We start from the raw sequence: 19,884 nt of genomic DNA on the forward strand, positions 1-19,884 counted from the left end.
GAAACCACAGTAATTAACCAGGTATAAGGCAAAATGTTTCTTAAAGTTGTAAGAACTAGTATTATTATTTAAGTCTATCCATGCATTAAATAAATCTGGATTAATCAATAAAAGTAACAATAATTTAGGAGGTTTTGGAAGATTCAAGCTAAATTATCTATTCTTTTGTGCTTTTCCCCTTATTTTTGAGGATTGACATAACTTTGGTATATAGTTACAGAATTATACATAAAAAAAGAACAGCATAAGAAAAAAGGAGAAATTATATAAATAATGTTTAATAAATGAAAGTTGTAAAAGTGATGGTCTGGAACCCTACTGTAAACTCAGGTGACTATAGTATGGTTGTCATCTAGGAGTATGGAGAGATGACTTAGCAGTTAAGACCACTTTCCTTAAAAATGCAGAAGACCCAGGTTCAAATCTCAGCACCCGTATGGTAGCTAACAACTATCCATGATTCCAGTTCTTGGGGATCTGACACCCTCTTATGATCTCTGCAGGCATGAGGCTTACAATTAGTTCACTGGCATACTACTTGCACACACACACACACACACACGATATGAAAATGTTACAAAACATACATGTGTTATATATGTATATGCATATGCAACATATATATGTTATATAATATTTATAAATATACATTAAAAGAGATGTTATTCTGGCGTCTACCTTGTGTACTGGCCACGAGACAAATGATGAGACATGCTCACTGTTGGTAATTTTAATCTGTGACTGGAGACTGTATTCAGGTTCATCTACCGACACTTAAATGGGACATGTTACCCAATTCCACATCCCGGGATTGCAGATAATTCTATCTGCGTATTGCTACATCTGATTGAGGATTCTTGATAAGGAGTAAAAGAAGAGGTATTGCTTAAAATATTGTTTTTATTATTTAATAGCAAAACACTTTTAAGCCCCTCCAATTCATCAGTACTAACTGTATCCAAAAGTGAAGAAATATTCCATAAACCTTAGTTCTCCAAACACCTTTTCTTGCCTGTTAATTTATTCCAAAATACCTCTCCCCTAGTACATGCCTTCAAATTCTTCTGTTCTAGAACTCCTTTAACTCAGATAAGAAGAAAGGGATTTGAAAATTACGCAGAACGACTCAAGTGACTGGTCAGGTGACTGTGAGTGGTTTGGGAACAGTGATAAAACCCTCTTCCCTCTGCATTTTTCAAATTGCACCTGTGTAAAACGTAAAGGAAACTTCTTTTACTTACAGAAAGGACACATTCAAAATATTGATTCAGTGTGTTTTGAAACTGTTCTGAGATGGCAAGTCATCCACAGAGAACAAGTACTTACAACATAAAGCTTTATTTGTGTAGTCAAACAGCCAATCTTTTTTTGTTCCAGTCTGTTTTGTCTTAAATGCATATCCTTAAGAGTTTAAGGCTTAACTCTCCAAGATCAAATCAGAATCTTGAGAGGCTAGAGCCCTGGTGGCTAGAGAAGACAGGGGGAAGAGAAAAAAAGGCGTGGGAGGAAAATGAGAGAGAGGGCGGAAGGAAAAAAAGAGGATGAAGGAGAAGGTCGTCTGGAGTGTAGTCTTTATATCTCAAGCATATGGGCATCACCCTCTAGACTGTAACAAAGAGGTGATCACGATGTTTTGGGAGGCTCTGGACAGACTGACGCTGCGCGCGGCTTGGCATGCCCAATCATCCCCTTACTTAAGTTCACACCGAGAGTTAGGCGCTCTGGATCCTGTGCCAGGCAGGCACACAGGTTCCTTAGAGAGGCCACAGGTTTTCCTGTGTGTGTTGAATCAGTTTTCTACGGGGAAGGAAGGGTCCCATCTGGTAAACTTACTCAGTTCTAAGGTTTCTGGCTAACCAGCGAGGTGTGTGTGAGCTCAGCCAGGGACCGGCAGACCTCTCAGCTATAAGCAGCAGGAGGTGCAGGCATGCTAGGGCGGGGAAGCATCAGTTAGTGAAGCCAAAGCTTAACCTGGGCCCCAGGTGCTGGCGGACTCCAGCGGAGCTGCCTCTGCTCTCCACTGTGTTGTCTGGAAGCTGCGGCTAGCAAATCGGTCCACGCGTGGGGATCCTCTTCCTCTCTCCACGCTACGTACCTGGCTTGAGCTGTAGGTTCTGGGGGAACCCTCCTCTCAGGGACCAGTCCAGACTGGGTTGCCTCTGCTCACTGTCGCTGCCGCTGCCGCTGCCGCGCCTGCCTCGCTGCGATCTGATCAGGACCATGGAGGAATTCTTCCATTGCCCTCCCACTCGGGGCGACTTAGACTCTGGAATTTCTGGCCTGGCGCCTTTCGGGTGAGCTCAGAGATGAACCGGTCTGCCTACCAGTTCGAGATTACCCGAGAAGAGAGGATCCGATTGTCCCGGAGCTGCAAATCCATTTCTCCTTCTCTGCTTTCATCCTCCTTTCCTTCCCCCTAGCCTCCAGGTTTGTTTATATAGCACCTGGCAGCCGGGAGGCAGTGGCCACTACCTTCCTGCCGCGGCTCGCCCACCCCTCCCGGCCTCTAGGCTCCCGCACGTGGTAGACACCAGTATCGTCGCCAGCAGGCAGGAGACAGCCAGCGGGAGGCGGCCGCCTGGGTGCCAGCTCCACGCGCGTTCTCGCCATCCTCACTCATCCTCAGCGCGCACTCTCCCACTTGCCTGTAAAGCCCTGTCACACTTGACATTCGCCGCCTGCCATCCGTCCCTTGACGCGAAGTGGAGATCGGAAATACAGCCCTGGGGGTGCTGGTGATGCTTCGCTGGGTTCGTTCAGTTGCTGGAAAAGAATGGTAACATGAACAGTGGAGCGTGAGAGCGTCGGCACAGGAAGGGGACTAGATTGATGGGCAGAGAACACACTTCTCTGAGGATCTCATTCCCAGGACTGCGCGAGGAAGGGACATCTTTGCGCCTACACTTCCTGGCTGGACTCTGCTGACATCTGTAGCCTCCTTTCTGCCAGGTTCCCAGGTCGCCTAGATGCTGCCTGCAGCGGAGTGTTCTGACAGCGCATGAGGATCCAGGAGTTTGTGAACCCCTATCCAAACTAGTTCTGACCTGGTTATGGTGTCCCTGGATCCTGAGTGACAAGCTGACTCCAGAGGGAGTTGAACTTGAGTTCAGGTGGGTTATCCCAAGGCAAGAGAAGGAAAAGCTGTTCTGGGAAGATAAGGAAGGTGATGTGCCAATGTCAAAAGCGGACACTTTTCTTTCAGACACTTGATTGGACCAAGCCACTCCCTCCCATTCAGTTCTTGCTTTTAATCTCTGACTCTACAGCCCGGACCTCCCACACTAAGGGCGGGGGATGGTGGGCAAACAGCGACAGACAAACACCTCCTATTTACTGATCTATCTAGCATGCTCTTGACTTCCTCATAACTTATCATTATTCTATGAAACGATCGTATTTACTCCAGTGCTTTATATTAATGGAGGTCAATAGACTTAATGATTTCCTCAGTTGAGTCGTTTATTTCTAAGCCAATAGATAATGCAGTCGTCATAGTTTTCTGAGGGAAAGTAACTGTGCGTTTGTTCTGCAGATGGCCAACTCCCTCTGAACCCTGCAGATTGGTGCTGAGCACACAACAAAAGTTTGTAGCTTCCCCTCAGTTTCTGGTGCTTCCCGGGAAAGAGGAAAGGACTTTGGCATTAAACACAAGAAGCAGTCTGGGAGTCATCTCTAACTTTTCTCCACTGTTATCATTTGCAATGAAGAGGAAACAGAAAAGGTTTCTGCAAATGACTTTGTTATTCACTGTGGCTTTAATTTTCCTGCCCAACATTGGTCTCTGGTCTTTGTACAAGGATAAACATCTGATGAAATCTGCAGAACCCGCGGAACATCAGGTAAGTACCAGCCAGGGCAAGGGTGGCAGGATAATGCAATAGGTATGCACTACTTGGGGGTGCACAGAGTAAAGGTATGAGGAGTTTCTCCCAAGTTCTCAAAGGACTGAATTCAGAGACTTTGGGGACTTTGGACTTTGAGCAGGTCCTTGTTTGCAGGTAACGACAGAGTGAATAGAACACAAAATGAGAAAGAATTCAAGGTTAAGAAGAGAGAAGGTAAACTCTTCCAGTGAGTTGGTCATTGATTGATTTTTGACATGAGGCGGGTGGAAGAGAGGCAGAAGTGTGTTTGGTACAACTTAAATTACAGGGGTTGGTTCCTGCCTTCTGTCTTGTGTGCATGTCTACACTAAGTGCATCTGGCCAACGAAGTTTTCAGATTTTAAAGTGAGATATATATATATATATATATATACTTTGTCTTTTGTCTCCCCTGTTGCTAATGTGGTTCTGTAGTCTGCACAGGCAACTATTAAGAATGTCACCTCCAACGTTTGATAACTTTGTTGCTAAAAGCTTTCTTTCATGTGGTAAACAACAGACTGTGTGATATTTTGCTTTCCTTCTCCTTAGCACGCAACTATGAGCATGCATATGTTTGCAGTGTGAGTGAACCCTCTGTCCAAGTAACTTTCATAGGATAAAGGATGCCAAATATCTGTCACAACAATGAAATTCATTGTTGGATTTCTGCTAATTATTTAATATAACATGTATTTTTGAAAAAAGAAAAACTTTGAACAAGGGATTATAGCCTACTTCATGAAAATAATATACTTTTCTAGTCTGGGAATATTAATATTCTTAATTTCATGGGTCATCACCTGCCTATTCTATGTACTTTCCTCACACGGAAGGGACTACTTAGTCCTTTCCACTTATCCACTTATCCACTTCTGGACAGCAACAATGTGTATGTATAGCAATTGAATATTCTTACCTGTACTTAACAGAGTTTAAATTTGTATTTATGCAGTGATAAGATAGTTGTGAATTAAGTGGAGGAGATCTGATTTTTTTTTAAAAGAACTCATTATCAAGGTCTGAACTATTAAAAAAAGACAAAATGATTTGGATTTTTATTGGATTGGAATTAGAAAAGACAATGCTGACATACTTTGATTGATCATGTTTCCTAGTTGAAATTTAGCTTCAGACTGAAGTATTATGGGCTTTGTCATTCTAAAATACTCGAAGAAGATGGGAGCTTTGGATGTGAACTCACCACCACCTATTGATCTCGCATTTTCCAAATCTTTTCTCCAAAGAAGAATAATGTTAATAGTAATAGTCAATGTATTTCTACTAAAGTTTCCATCAAATTAGGAAAATAAAAACTATTTTGTTATTATACACTAATTAGTAATACAATCTGAAGAATTTTCTAGGATAGTTAAAATGAACTACTAATTAATTAATCTTATTAATGAGATTGGAACAACTTAAAGGTTGGCTATTGATTTTGAGGCTTAATGAGAAAGTTGTTTGTCCATTAGCATAAAAAGTTACTTTTTAACTGTGACGAATGTCCAGAGAAGTTTCCCTGATTTTGGCTCTTGTGACAATGAAACTAATCCTTAGTTTTCAGTACTAAAATGATGGAACTGGAAGGTTTAAGCGGCAGAAAAGCAGTTTGCTGTTCTTTCTGAAAGTTTTTTACAGCCTAGAAAATAATGTTGATACTAGTGATAGAAATAGTAAAATTAAAAATTCAAGAGAAGAGTTTGAAAGCACCATAAGGGAAAAAAGATACTGATAAGATTTTGATAAATATTCTTATGTAATTTAGCACTTCAAACCAAATAACAAGGTCACGGCTTTCACTTTCTTACAGTTAAAAATTTGCTATGGAACGTTCATTTCATTATGCAATTTTTAGATGAGTAAAAGTTAATTAGTAAATGTGACTGAATCAAAAGTAACTTGTGATAACATATATATATATATACATATATATGTATATATGTATACACAGTTCATGATGTGACATTAGGGTGTACTCTCTTGCTAATGTGTCTGTATTTAAACAGTGATTGATATACTATAGGCTGCTTACATGGGATTTCAATGTGACATGTGATGTGTTATTTAGATTCAGCAATTCATTTTAAAAAGATTTTTTTTCAGAAATCACGTGTTACAACATTTATCTTAATATTGTAAAATGCTGAGGATGAGAATGATATACAACTGCAGGCACTGGCTGCACTAAGGACTGCGGCCATTCAGATCACGTCATATGCTGATATGAGCTGGTCTATTTTCACAGCTGTTGTATGTGAAACAACCAGTGGTTCTTGTTCAGAACAGTCGAGACTCTGCACAGAATAAAATAAATAAATTCTTACAATAAGTGGCAGGAAACAAGCTCAAGTTAAGAAAGTTTTAAACCATGAAAGCATGAGACTCTTTCCTAAATGTCAAGTTTCATTTTTTTTCTTTTTGCCAGATTTCAACACATGTAGTCTTTCCAGCTAGTATCTAATTTAAATTGTATTTATTTCACAATGTAAGATGAATTTAGAGAGGGCAATGTATAAGGAACAGGAGAAAAGTGCTTTCGTCCTTTGGAACTTAATATTTAACATATTTTGAAATTATACTCTGTTATGACAAATTGTTTACATTTGTAGTAGATTTATCTTAAATATGGTATTCATAATAATGTACAGATTGCCAAAGATGTAACAAAGTACATAAGAATTTTCAAGTTATTCTTCTAAAGATTTTTGCAGCTTCCCCCATTTCATCCTAAATCCAAAGAAGATTGATAAAATAAATCATTAATAAAATGCAAGCAAGTGGACATTACAAGGTTAAAATTAAATATTTAAAATAACTCTTTTGAAGAGTTTTAAGATTTAAGAAATGTATTTACATACTTTTGCATTATTATGATTACATAATATATTTTTTACTTCATTTGGTCATTTGTTCTTATTAAAAAGAGTGTGTGTTACATTATTAAACAATATGTCTGTACAGTACAATAAATAATGGTTCATTGATTTTAAATATAGTATTTAGATGCTAATGATAGATATGTGATTGTCAAGTGATAAATCTTAATTTTGTGTTTCTTTTTAATTATGTGAAATGCTGCTATTCTTAAGCTAACACTGCATCAATCTCTTATTCAACTTTGGGTCATCGGTGATGTAAAACAGTGACATATAGAATAATGCAATAACTTAGAGTTAACTACTGCCCGTGGTTATATTGTCTATATTACTTACTCAAGTGCATGTGGGAAGGCTCCCCTAAACTTTTCATTTCTTAATATATTCAGTAGGTTAACCAGCATAAAATACGTCAAAAACAAGAGTTGCAAAAAAATAATGCAAGAAAGACTGTTCACAATATGAAGTGGCTTCTGATGCTCGTGCTGAGTTTTTAGCAGATGTGGAAACAGAAAACAATACAACAATAATCCCCTAACTAGACCGTCTAAGTCATTTGATCACATGTGCTTCTTTAGTTTTATTTAACTAACTTCAGCATTTATAGTAGTAGAAAAGCTTTGTTGTGTTTGACATAGAATGAGTTGTATAAAGTCCGAAGAGATTCCCATGGTGGATGTGGGAATTTTATGAGGCAGTCATCTGTTTTCTGTGTGACTGGGTGACGATGTAGCCTATGACTGTGCTTAGCATAGCTTCTCTTCAGTTTCCTCCACAAAATATCCTCTCCTGAAAGAGCGAGTTAAACATCTTCAGCTTTTTCAGCTCATCCAATATCATTTTAGGGCTAGCCTTCCTTCCTGCAGGGAACATTATTTTCTTCAACTGAGTGTGCTTATTTTTATCTCTTTAATATAAACATATCAGATAACTGGTGCCCAGCATAGGAAAACTGCTTCATGCTTGTTTGTTGTGTTAATTACTAAGTCTGAACAAACAAAATGTTTGTTCCTTTCCCAGCAAACTTTCTAGACATTGGCAACACTAAAGATAGAGAACGAAAATTAACAGTTTTCACTATGCACCAGGATAGTCTGCTCTTAACATGATATAGGGGGAACGATACATTCATTTGATCCAAGCAGTTTTTAATTAGCTGTAATGTGGATTTTAAATTCGAGGTTGCACGGTGCTTTTTTTAATTTATGGGAAGTTCATTCAGAGTCACTTTAGGGTGGCAGCAGGGGAGCACTGTGACAAGCATTTATTTCCGGGACACAGAGGAGCAGTACACGGTGAGTGCATCACATTCCCTAAGGGAGATCTTGTGAGCTGCTGTGCTCTGTTACCCACCCGCTCCAAAAAAGGAAGGAAAGAAGGAAGGAAGGAAGGAAGGGAGGGAGGGAGGGAGGAAGGAAAAAAGGAAGGAAGGAAGGAAGGAGGGAAGGAAGGGAGGAGAGAAGAAAGGAAGGAAGGGAGGGAGGAAGGAAGGAAGGAAGGGAGGGAGAAAGGAAGGAAGGAAAGGAGGAAGAAAGGAAGGAAGGAAGGGAGGGGGGAAGGAAGGAAGGAAGGAAGGGAGGAAGAAAGGAAGGAAGGAAGGAAGGGGGAAGGAAGGAAGGAAGGGAGGAAGGAAGGAAGGAAGGGGGGAGGGAGGGAGGGAAGAAGGAAGGAAGGGAGGAAGGGAAGGAAGAAGGGAGGAAGGAAGAAAAAAAGGTTTGTCTCTTCTCATTTTTGAGTTACGCCTGCTTATGCTAAATCACTTATTCTGTCTCAAATGAGTACTGTAATAGGAACCGAATTGAGCTGTAATATACAGGGGATGAGAAAGGCTGAGGAATTTAAGATACACGCAGAAGCACATTGAGTAAATTGTTAGGAGTAGCCATGACGACATTTAGGAAATTTTCATCTCTTGTCTCTTCATAAGTATTTTATACCAATACAATTATCAAGGGGATGTCTAGACTCATCTCACAGCAGAAGCTAAGAGTTAAAGTGAGATAAAGGAATGCCCCCATCTAGAAGTGTTTGGAATGAAATGTGGGTACATTTCTGATGCAATGCCTTTTTTCTTGGCTTACTTATGGTTAAGAGAAGGATATTAGGATCCTTGAAGCGACATGAGAGGCTGAGATTGTGCTCTTCATATGTGTGTACATGATTTCAATAGTACTCACCTAGAACCCAACATTTTTGGGATGCTAGGAGGATCTCAGTAAGGAGAAAAATAATCCACTAATAACCAGACATTTGTGGTCCTTACCAAGTCTATCGCCACACACTAAATCTGTGGATTCCAAGACGGTCTCAACGTGGAATTGTTATGCATGAATGAATGGCAGCAGAACAGAACAAACAAAGAGCCGGCATGTGATGGAGAACATACAGTAGATGAGTCTATTTAAAGTTTATAAACATGTAGAGCATCTGCAAATGATCGACGCCATTCCCTTCACCACTCTAGTAATGCATTAGTGTCTATGTCTAAGACATTCACAAGGTGGTAGAAGAGAAAGGATTAAACATATATTAACATTTTACTTCCAATATCACCGATGAAGAATGAAGGCTGGATTAGCCGTGTGACCCACTTATGGTCTCACTATGAAGATTTGCATATGGCAAACTGTTTCAGTTTCTACCCCATTTTGACTACTGGAGTTTCTTGTTTTTCCTGTGCTTTACCCTCATAATGAGCTGTTCATCAAATCTGAAACACCATTCAAATATTGTTAATGTAAATCTGGGACAGTCTAAGAAAAACACAGCGAAAGCATCTGTCGCTGGAACTGTGTTGCATCTAGCAAAAAAGAAAATCAAAAAAGGATTAAGATGCTAGAGGCCGTACAGATTTTACAGTTAATTATAACATTAAGGTCCTAATATTAAAACAGTTGTGGTTTCCATACAGTGTGCTGGCAGCTACAAACTCTTGTAAGCAGTGTTGATATCACAATGGGGGCCAGGAAGGCAGACTTAAATCATTTCAAGCATCCAAGTACTCATGGAATAGTATTTCAGCTCTTGAATCTAGAAAGCCAGAGGCAGTTATTGTAATAATTTTGAATATTTTTTGTCACATTAAAATGACCAAATTGACAAGGCTGTCGTTCAATTTTAAATGAGGTGGATGTTATTTCCTCTTATTTTTGACTTTTCCCCAGTAGGAATGTATAAATTGACTTAGAAGGGGAAGAGATAAGCACTTTCCCAAAATTTTTTTTGTTCTCTTTTAGCAGGGCATTATGTAAGCTTCGAATAAACTTAGGTTAGTATGATTCCGTTCCCTAACTTAGTACTTTGTGATGTCTGACTCTCCATGGATCTTCTGCAGACCAACTTTCCTATAAGAACAGTAGGTATGATGATACCTTTCTTGTAATGATACAGTGAGGATTCAATTTTTAACATACTAAGGGTTGAAGCAGGCACTACAGGTGTTTATTATTGTTAATCATATTGTGGCTATTGATAAGAAACATTGCCTTTAACAAGGCCGTTGGTGTTTGCACAGCAAAAGTTGACAAATGCTTTCCCCTGTAAGGATGAAATAGAAAAGCGATGTCACTCACTGATGGGTTAAACCAACTGAAGAGCATTACTGAGTAAACAAAAGGGGATCTAGAAAATACAAAGTTTTTCTTGTTTTGACTAATTTTCAAGAACAGGTAGTTGATGTCATATTGTTCATCACAAAAGTTAACTGAAATTCTTTCTGACGTACTATCCTGAAATAATTTAAAAGTGAAAAAAATTTTTTAAAGAAGCCACCCTCATTTCCTTTTAAAATGAAATCACATTGAGATATCTCTTCTGCTTTAATTACTAGTAAGAACTGAAGAACTATGTTTCCAGTTCTTCCTGAATTTTTGGTCATGAAATTATTACATTGCTTAATTTAAAAAAGTAAAAAGCAAACAAAATAAAATAAAAACAAATATAAAACAGGTGGAAGCTATCAATATACTATAGCTATTTTTATAAAAATTTTTCCCATTGAGGTAGAGGATGAATAAAAGTTTTTGCATTCTAGTCAAGTCTTAGCATTTTAAACAGTTAATTGGAGATACAAGTGGTATTTACAGAACAAAGAAACAATTATTGCACTGATAATTTTCCTCCTGAGTGAGTGAACCACATTTAAAAGGCGAGAGAATGACATTGTCTGAGCACAATGGCAAGGTAACCAGGGAAGACAGCCAGAAACTTCACCAACCTAAACAAATTACAAGGTGCAAGAGTTAGTGTGAGGTAGGCTCAGACACACCCAAGTTCAAAGGTCCGACTCTCCCCTTACAAAAGAATATCACTCGGCACAAGGAACTTTCTTGAATATCGGTTTGATAATTTGGAGATACAAAGATTACTTCATTTATTAGTAGTTGTGAAAATCAAATGATTTCCTATGTAAACATTTTTAGATACCTAGAAAATATTAAGCAAACCTTACTAAATCATATTCTATAACTATTCTGAGTTTATAGAGCATCAATTACATTTATTAAAACTTCACATATTGCATAAACATATTGAGGATACAATACAGTATAATTTCTATTTGTCCGATTACTATTGATAAAATACTTAATGGGCACTTTGTCTATGATACTGTGAAGGCTCTTAAGGAAATGCACAGTGTTGAACAGATTAGTTCTAATTTGCTATTAGTTAAGAAAGGTTAATCCACATCTGTAGTATAGAGCTGCACTAAATTGTTTTACAATTAATGCGTGTTCAAGACAGAATTTAGAAGAGGTAAAATAAATCAATGCTTTTTAATATTTATTTGTAGTCCAATTCCAGCTATACAACCATCTTATCAATAAGTCAAAGAAGTTTGTAAAAATAAGTGAGACATGGACCAGATATACAGAGTGTAAGTAAAAACAAAAAGTGTACTTAAGTTTAGGAAGTAGGACATGGAGAGATGATAGCATTCACTAATAAACTGAGATAATAATGGCATTGATTCCCAAGAATCTCATATAGCATATCAATGATCCACATAATAGTATGCTTATAATAAGAGCAAAAAGCAATGGACTTTAATCATAAACTTTAGGATAATATTTATTGATCTTCAAAAAGTAACACTGTTTTTGAATCATCAAAGTACATGGTATTTGCAATGTTCTAGTTCTATATACAAATGTAGATGTTTGCAAAAGTACTTATTAGCCACTTAGTGATTATTCCTGATTATTCCACCAATATCTAGTGTTGATAGTAAATACTTTTCACATATAATTCAAGTTTGTTTGAAATTCTGAGACAAGTACACGTAAGAACATATATGTAACAACTGTACAATATGCAGAATAGCTAAGCATATGGAAGCTAAAGGCATGTGTTCCAGTTTCAGTGTCAACTCCACCACTTACCTAGTTCTGTGGTCTGCAGTGTAAGCATATTTCCCTTTTATCCATCCTACTTCTCATATTTTTGGTTGTGAGCCTAGACTTTAACAGCTGAGCCATCGCCCCAGCCTTAGCCATCCCATTTCTAAATTGGTCATGTGATTATGCAAGCTTGGTCAAGTTGACATCAAGGTAAAATTGAGGTAATATATACATGTTTATCAAAGTGGGTTGTACATAGTAAGTGATTTAACATTTTTACTCTTATAGCAAATCTCAGAACACAGGTTGACAACAAAGTAATATGTTTCTATAGCCTTCATTTCATGAATCACCATAAAATTGATATCTTCTTTGTATGTTTTATGTTGTGTATGGTTGATTTTTAGATGCATTTTGAAATTATTTTAATTGTTGCTTCACTCTTTTTTATTTTTAGGTAGCCAACACAGAAACAAAGTTACTTACCTAGAAGGACTCACAGAACTAGATAGTCTATGTGTCTCGGTTAATTTGATTCCCAGGAAGAATTAAACTCTTCCCAGAATATCAGAATATACATTCAGCAATGATACTAATTTGATGACCACCCTTTTCACATGCATTTTTAGTTTTTTGGGTCTTGTGGTTTTCTTTTGTTGTTTTTTTTTTGTTGTTGTTGTTTTTGTTTTTTGTCTTTGCTCTTAGTATTAATTTCTCAGTAAGCATTCTGCCCCCATGGAAATAAACAATCTTTTTACAATTTTGTCATAACATCAAACCACCAAAGAATAGTGACCACCAAAGAATAGTGTCAGCAGTGACTTTCAGGTCAAGTGTTTTATTAATCTTTTTTGGGGGGAGGGGATCAGGTCAACTTTTTGTTTTACTTTATTTTATGCTCCAACCTCAGTTTCCCCTCCCTTCTCTCATCCCAGTGCCTCCTTTTACCTCCTCTATTCCCCTCCACCCATCCACTCCTCAGTTTCTCTTTAGAAAGACTAAGACTCACAGATATATCAACCAGTCCTGGCATACCAAGTTGCATTAAAGTTCCTTGTCTATTAAAGTTAGACAAGAAAATCCAGTTGGGAAAAGGGTCTCAAAGGCAGACAACAGAGCTAGAGACAGCTCTTGCTCCCACCTTTAAAAACCCCTCAAGAAGAAGAAGTTAAACAACTGTAATATATGGACATGGACCGGAGACCTAGGCCAGGCCCTTGAAGGCTTCCTGGTTGGCCTTTCAGTCTTCTTGAGTCTATCTGGGACCAGGCTAGTTGATTTTGTGGGTTCCCATGTAGTGCCCTCTGGCTCCTATAATCCTTCTCCCCACTCTTCTACAGGATTCCTCAAGCTCTGCCTAATGTTTGACTTTGTGTCTCTGCATCTGTTTCCATCAGTTGCTGGGCGAAGGCTCAGACTAAACTAACTGGCAATCTAAGAGTGTAGAGAATACCATTGGAATACCATTAGGCATCATTTCGTTCTGGTTCTATCATATGTCTGCGCTTTCTAGACACTTGTTCCTGGCCCTTTGGGCAAAATCAGAGTTGAGCTCCTTCTCATGGCATGTGTCTCAAGATAGATCAGTCATTGGTTGGGCCACTCTCATAACCTTGTGCTACCTTTACGGAAGTACATCTTGTAGGCAAGGTGAATTGTAGGACGAAGGTTTTGTGGCTGGGATGGTGTCCCAGTCCCTGTATTGGAAGTCTTGCCTGGATACAGGTGATGGCCACTCTGGGCTCTGTATCCACTTTTGCTAGGAATCTTAACTAGGGTCACCTCATCAGTTACTGTAAATTTGCATTTGCCCTATGTTTCTAGCTTGTCCAGAGATGCCCTCCTCACCTGATCTCTCCAGTTCCCATCCCAAACCCCAACCCTGTCCATTCCCCTTTCACCATCCACCCATGAAGTCTGTTGTGTTCATCTATCTCAGTGAGATTCACACATTCCCCTCTTGAGCTCTTCCTTGTTACTTTGCTTCTTAGTGTCTGTGGATTTCAGGATGGTTATCTTGTACTCTATGGCTGATTTCTGCTTATGAAGAAGTATATACCATGTTTGTCTTTCTGAGTCTGCGTCACTTCACTCAGCATAATCTTTTCTAGTCCCATCGATTTGCTGGCAAATTCTGTCATGTCATTGCTTTTAATAACTGAGTAATACATATATAAAATTTTCTTTATCCATTCTTCTGCTGAGGGACCTCTAGCTTGTTTCAAGTTTCTAAATACTGTGAATAAAGATGCTGCAAGTGTCTTTGTGGTATGGCAGGGCAACAATTGGGATATGCCCAGGAGTGGTATAGCTGGCTTTTGAGGTAGGTTATTTCCCCATTTTTCTGAGAATTCACAATATTGATTTTAAAAATGGATATGCACTCTCACACTCTTACCAACAATAGACGAGTGTCCTGCTTTCTCCATATCTCTAGCATATAAGCTCTCATGTGTGTCTTTTAGCTAGTCTCACAGGCATACGATGGAATCTCAGTTTTGCTTTCTATCTCCCTAATGGTTTAGGATGTTGTACTTTTCTTTAAGTGCTTTTCAGACATTAGATATTCCTCTGTTGAGAATTCTCTGTTTAGAAGTGTACCCTATTTTAAAAATTGGATTATTCGTTCTGTTGATGTCTACTTTCTTGAGTTCTTTATATATTATGGATATTGGCCCTCTGTCAGATGTGCAATTGCTAAATATTTTTCCCATTCCTTAGGCTTCCATTTTGTCCTTTTGAAGGTGCCCTCTGCTCTATAGAAGCTTGCACTATTACATTACAGGCCATATGACAGTGAATATGTAGCTAACTCCCTCTTCTAGTGCTTTCAAGAAAAAAATAGGCTAGAAGGAGAAATGAAAAGCTACAAAACTCAATGTGTGGTGGAGATAAACATTCTTCTCTTCTACAGTCTGTCCAATTTCCTCGATTTAATAATGTAACAGACTAGTGTTAGAATAACAAAAAATGAATAAAACTGTCTACTTTCATAAATTCTGAAGGAACTTTTAAATTTTCTTTCACCAGTTTAAAGAGAAAACAGGTTTTTGAAGCTTATTACCATTCCAAACCAAAGTTACTGAGTTCTATCATGAAAATGTTTGTCAAGGACAGTAATGGAGTTTGTGTCAAGTGTGTCTGGAAAACTAGCAGTTTTTCTTCTACATCCCCCCTTTTCTCCTCAGAATCCTCTTTACCTATTGAAATTTTCTTGAAAAAGTAATGTTCCCCGAGGCCTAATTTGATCAGTAATTGGCCCAATGAATAGACAAACTCTTGAAATACTTTGAGAATGGGAGGTTCTTTTATCTTGAAAACTTCCGTCAAAGGTGCTTTTAGTTATTGAAAGATATATACCCAGGGAAATGTTGCTACCTTAGTTTTATGCCAATTCTCTCAGTTGAGTTGCTTGTAAGATTGGGAGTTGTATCTGGATCCCAAACTATGCAGCAAAGGCATCAGTATGATTTAGATTTGTCACCATGAACGAACCAAACAAATAAAACCACTTTTTGTAAACTCAAAATGTCAACTAGCAGAATAAAACTCACACCATCTTCCAGGATGACTCTAGGTTTCCATGCCTCTCTCCTGCTTTCCAGAGCTGCTTTTGCCAACCATCTTTCTCCACTCAAATTTCCCAGCACATCTTTGTGGTTGTGTTGAACCAGCAACCTTGCTTCACTCTTCATGAGGAATATGTTACTTTCATATTGGGAGAACTAAGACTTTTTTGCATAAAAAGGGTTATCACATGAGTAGGGGAAGGAAGGAACAGTGGAAAGGTACCTGAAAAGGGGGAAGGGGACAGAGAAAGACAGAGAGAAAAGAGAGAGAAAGAGGCCAGCCAGTAAGACTTGGGAACAGAGGAAGAAAGGAGAGAGAGAAAAGGAGAGAGAGACAATGAGAGAGAGAGAGACAGAGACAGAGACAGAGACAGAGAGAAAGAGAGAGAACTAAGACATTAAGGTAAAAAACAACAACAACAGCAGCAGCAACAACAACAACAACAACAACAACAAAAACCAGAAAGCAACAGCATTTGTTTGGGTGCTTTCCAGTATCCTGCTTTTTTCTTGTCATTATGCAAAACTGTCTTTGGGGTTAAGATATAAATGAATCCTCTATTCAGACTGTACATTACAACTTTTCTTAGAAAAAACAACACACTATTTCAGTCTTTTAATCTACGATCCAACCTTCACATGAATATTTAAAGCTAAGCTTTCTCCCACTAATATATGTGTCTCTGTGTGTCTATGGGTCTCTGTGTGTCTGTGTATCTGTCTCTGTCTCTATCTCTGTCTCTCTGTCTCTGTGTCTGTCTCTGTCTCTCTGTGTCTCTGTCTCTCTGTGTCTCTGTCTCTCTCTGTGTCTCTCTCTGTGTCTCTCTCTCTCTCTCTCTCTCTCTCTCTCTCTCTCTCTCTCTCTCTCTCTCTCTCTCTCTCTCTCTGTGTATCTGTGTGTTTAGAGAGGACCTGAACAATTACCACTTAATGTTCTAATCTCTCCCTAGGCATCTTTTACTACTCCTCATGACTTCAGTATGTAGATGTAAGTTGCCTCATAAATTATTACTTTCTATTGACATTTCTCTCCTAAAAGCATATCTATAAAGGAGCCCAAATTCTAAATCTAGATAACTTAAACTTTAGATGTCTGAATTAAATTAATCACCCACTTCCACTCCCTAAGTTCATTCCACATCTCTAATATGAATGAAGGGCACTGCCATTTATCAAAGGTCAAGGTCTAAACATCATAGTTGGGCACTAAGTCTTGTTGTTTTAGGTTCAGTGGATTACTAAATAGCTCTTTCTTCTGTGCCTCTTTTCCTTCCCTTCATATCTCTTTAGCACCCATATCACTCTCCAGTTAGGACCAGTGTAAATACTTGACTTGAATTTTTAAAGGGGATGCTTCTCCTTGGTACTCTAGCTTTCCAAACTCTACAAGTCCATTCTTAAAAAGTCCAGAGTTGTTTATGAATAGCACTAAAAATAGTTGGTTACCACCAACTATCAATCTTTTATACTATTAGTATAAAATAATATATTAACAAATAATATATTATTTATTATTAAATAAAGTTTGACTCTCCAGTACAGCTTAATCAAACAATACTGGATGTGAAGTCATGCACGGCCTCTTAGCACTCCCTGACAAAGCTCTGGCTTCAACCACTTTGCATTTCAGGAAATTTCCATGAGAAATCTTAATCTTTCTTTCCCTAAATTTTTGCCTATATTTTATCTTCAGTTTTGCATGAATTACTTGCCTTTCCTCAACTGTTTTGAATAAATTTTCTTGACTTCATGTGCTTCCTAAAGTTTGTGTTAGTCCTTCATTTTTCTCAATAGTTAGAAAATTATTAAATCTTTATATTCAGCACGTGTTTATATATTTAGCTATCATTCGTATACAAATTTTTAGAACTTGCAGATGGCTTGAATTGTGGTTTCTTAGAAGATCTATGCATGTCCTCTGTAATTTTGATGTTAATTTATTTGGTAAATAACATCTACAGATATGATTAACGATGTGAGGTGCAGAGATAGAAAGAAGGAGATGCAAACTGAAGATAGAGGAAGAAGGAAGTTACCTATCCTTATGGCAAATGCATATAGAGGAGAAGCCAATCTGAAAGTTGAAGGAGAGAGTGGACTAATACTGATACCATTGAATGCCAATAGCCAGCGAATCAAAAAGACATATTAAGGATGCTCTTTTTTTAAAAGATTTATTTATTTTATGTATATGAGTACAGTGAAGCTGTCTTCAGACACACCAGAAGAGGGCAACAGATCCCATTACAGATGGTTGTCAGCCACCATGTGGTTGCTGGGAATTGAGCTCAGGACTTTTCGAAGAGCAGTCAGCCACTGAGCCATTTCTCCAGCCCCAAGGATGTTCTTGTACCTGTAGGCAATATACAGCCCTGCATTATTTGAATTTCAGATATTTGGCTGACATACAATTTTTTCACGGAGAGTGCATGGTATATACTCTTTGTCACACAGCTTCAGGAACCTAATATGTTAGAAATTATCTCCCTTTCTACATTTTATTTTGTCCTTTCATTTTCTAACCAGAGACAAAGTACTAGAAAAATACTTTCTGAACTAATGAAGCAATTGTTTTTTTTCACACATTGGGAAGGATTAAGTTGAGTTACATGTATGAACAAAGCATCGCCTAAAGTGAAGTTTAAATATATGTAGGGACTGCTAAATAAATGAGTATGTAAGAAAACACCCTACTGTCATTAGCTTGCCATGGATCAATGTTCTATGAGTTACATTTTACTGTCAACATTATCCAGTTTAATTAATCTCTTCCATCAAGATGTGATTGATATCAAAATTGAAAATCACAAGGAAAGAGCATCCACCACATACACTCCTGGATATGCTGTAGACAACGTGAGTAATTCAAATTAATTTATTTAAACACTGGAGTCACATTTAAATGAGCTATTATATGTTGTTACAATATCGTCATTGAATGAACTCTTTTTGTAATTTAGCAACATCAATAGTATGTATAAGAACTTGTAGGTATAATTTTGCATTGAAAAAGAAACAATAGATATCCAGAAAGATTATTTATTATTAAATGTTACTAATTACAAAGACGCATGCAATTGATTTCATTAACACAGCCTACATGGGAACACTAAATAAAGTGCACCATTAAAAAATATGTTGTTTTGTAAGTTAGACTGATATATGTCAAGGGATTTATTTTAATTTGAGTACTGTCAAACATTAAGTCTTTTATTAGTTTGATACTCCAGCGTGATTCCTCCTAGGAACAGCTCCTTTCTTTTTGAAAGTCTCCCTTGACTTCTCTGGGTTCTTTGTAATTAATGGTAGTATAGAGCAATTCAAGGCCAAAACTTATAAAAGCGATTAGAAAGAAATTACAGGCGCTAGAAAAGATATGTCAGGCTTTATTTGGTAGCAATATATTAAATGTAGTGTCTCAAGGGAATATGTCTTACTGTTCTGATAATTAAATAGCATTGTGTTTGATGCATGGACTCCACAGCATACTTCAGAAAGCACATTAATTATGTCTCTTCCCTTTGAGTGCTATTCTGGTCAGCTTTGAATGTCTGAGCCTTTTTGTTGACATTTCTAACTCTCACTACCTAACTTTGAACTCCTTTCACTTTCACTGGTTCGGGTTTCACCTCAATAGTGTTTTAAAGTCTTCTTTAACGTTTATTATCTGTATTTCATTTTTTAAGTTGTGCGAAAATGAGGACACTCGTTTAAAAGCATAGCTTTTCCTTCATACCATTGGAACAATGTCACCACTAGCAAAAGCATCATGTGATAATTCTTATTACAAAACTATGACCGATGACATAATTCCTTATCATAGAATTTCACAATATACATGGAATGGTGCACTGTGTCAGTCTGTACGTGAAAGCATGTGCAAGCATTTTAAGCCCAACTCTCTCACTTGAATACCGAAAATGTATTGTCTGAGTTGTTATACTATGTTTTGTATAAGTGCTGTTGTTCTATGTACCTTAACTTCATATTTCTATATTTTCAGACGTATTCTGCCACTGCAGTGAATTAATAATAATACAGTGAATCAGAATGACTGCTTCCTGAATCTGAATGGTTGATTAATGTTTTTTATGCATATAGACAAGTGCTAATTTATTTTCTAATGGAAAATACACTCATTTAGAAGTGCCTTATTACCACCTATTAATTGTACACAAAACGGGTTGTAGCATGGTATTTCTATTAGTTCCTCTTGCACACTCAGGAAACCCAT

The 19,884-nt window shown here is 37.7% G+C and overlaps 2 protein-coding genes across 2 annotated transcripts in view; both read left to right on the forward strand.

The window, feature by feature from the left end:
• Erich1 (glutamate-rich 1) overlaps window positions 1-19,884 on the forward strand; it is a gene marked incomplete at its 5' end in the record, with an annotated part of 52,793,804 nt that overhangs the window by 6,634,123 nt on the left and 46,139,797 nt on the right.
• The window catches only part of Galntl6 (polypeptide N-acetylgalactosaminyltransferase-like 6), a 1,235,193-nt gene continuing 1,217,191 nt past the window's right edge, over window positions 1,883-19,884 (forward strand). The window contains exons 1-2 of one of the 2 annotated variants that reach the window (NM_001135756.2): window positions 1,883-3,110; window positions 3,533-3,839. In NM_001135756.2, the coding sequence (NP_001129228.1) occupies window positions 3,702-3,839 (138 nt within the window). In that variant the 5' untranslated portion in view covers window positions 1,883-3,110; window positions 3,533-3,701. Of the gene's footprint in view, window positions 3,840-19,884 lie in introns of both variants that reach the window. The other variant, NM_001436575.1, reaches the window with a different exon arrangement.

Source organism: Rattus norvegicus, chromosome 16, assembly GCF_021556685.1.
Source record: "Rattus norvegicus strain SHRSP/BbbUtx chromosome 16, alternate assembly SHRSP_T2T, whole genome shotgun sequence".
In the NCBI taxonomy this organism is placed as follows: domain Eukaryota; kingdom Metazoa; phylum Chordata; class Mammalia; order Rodentia; family Muridae; genus Rattus; species Rattus norvegicus.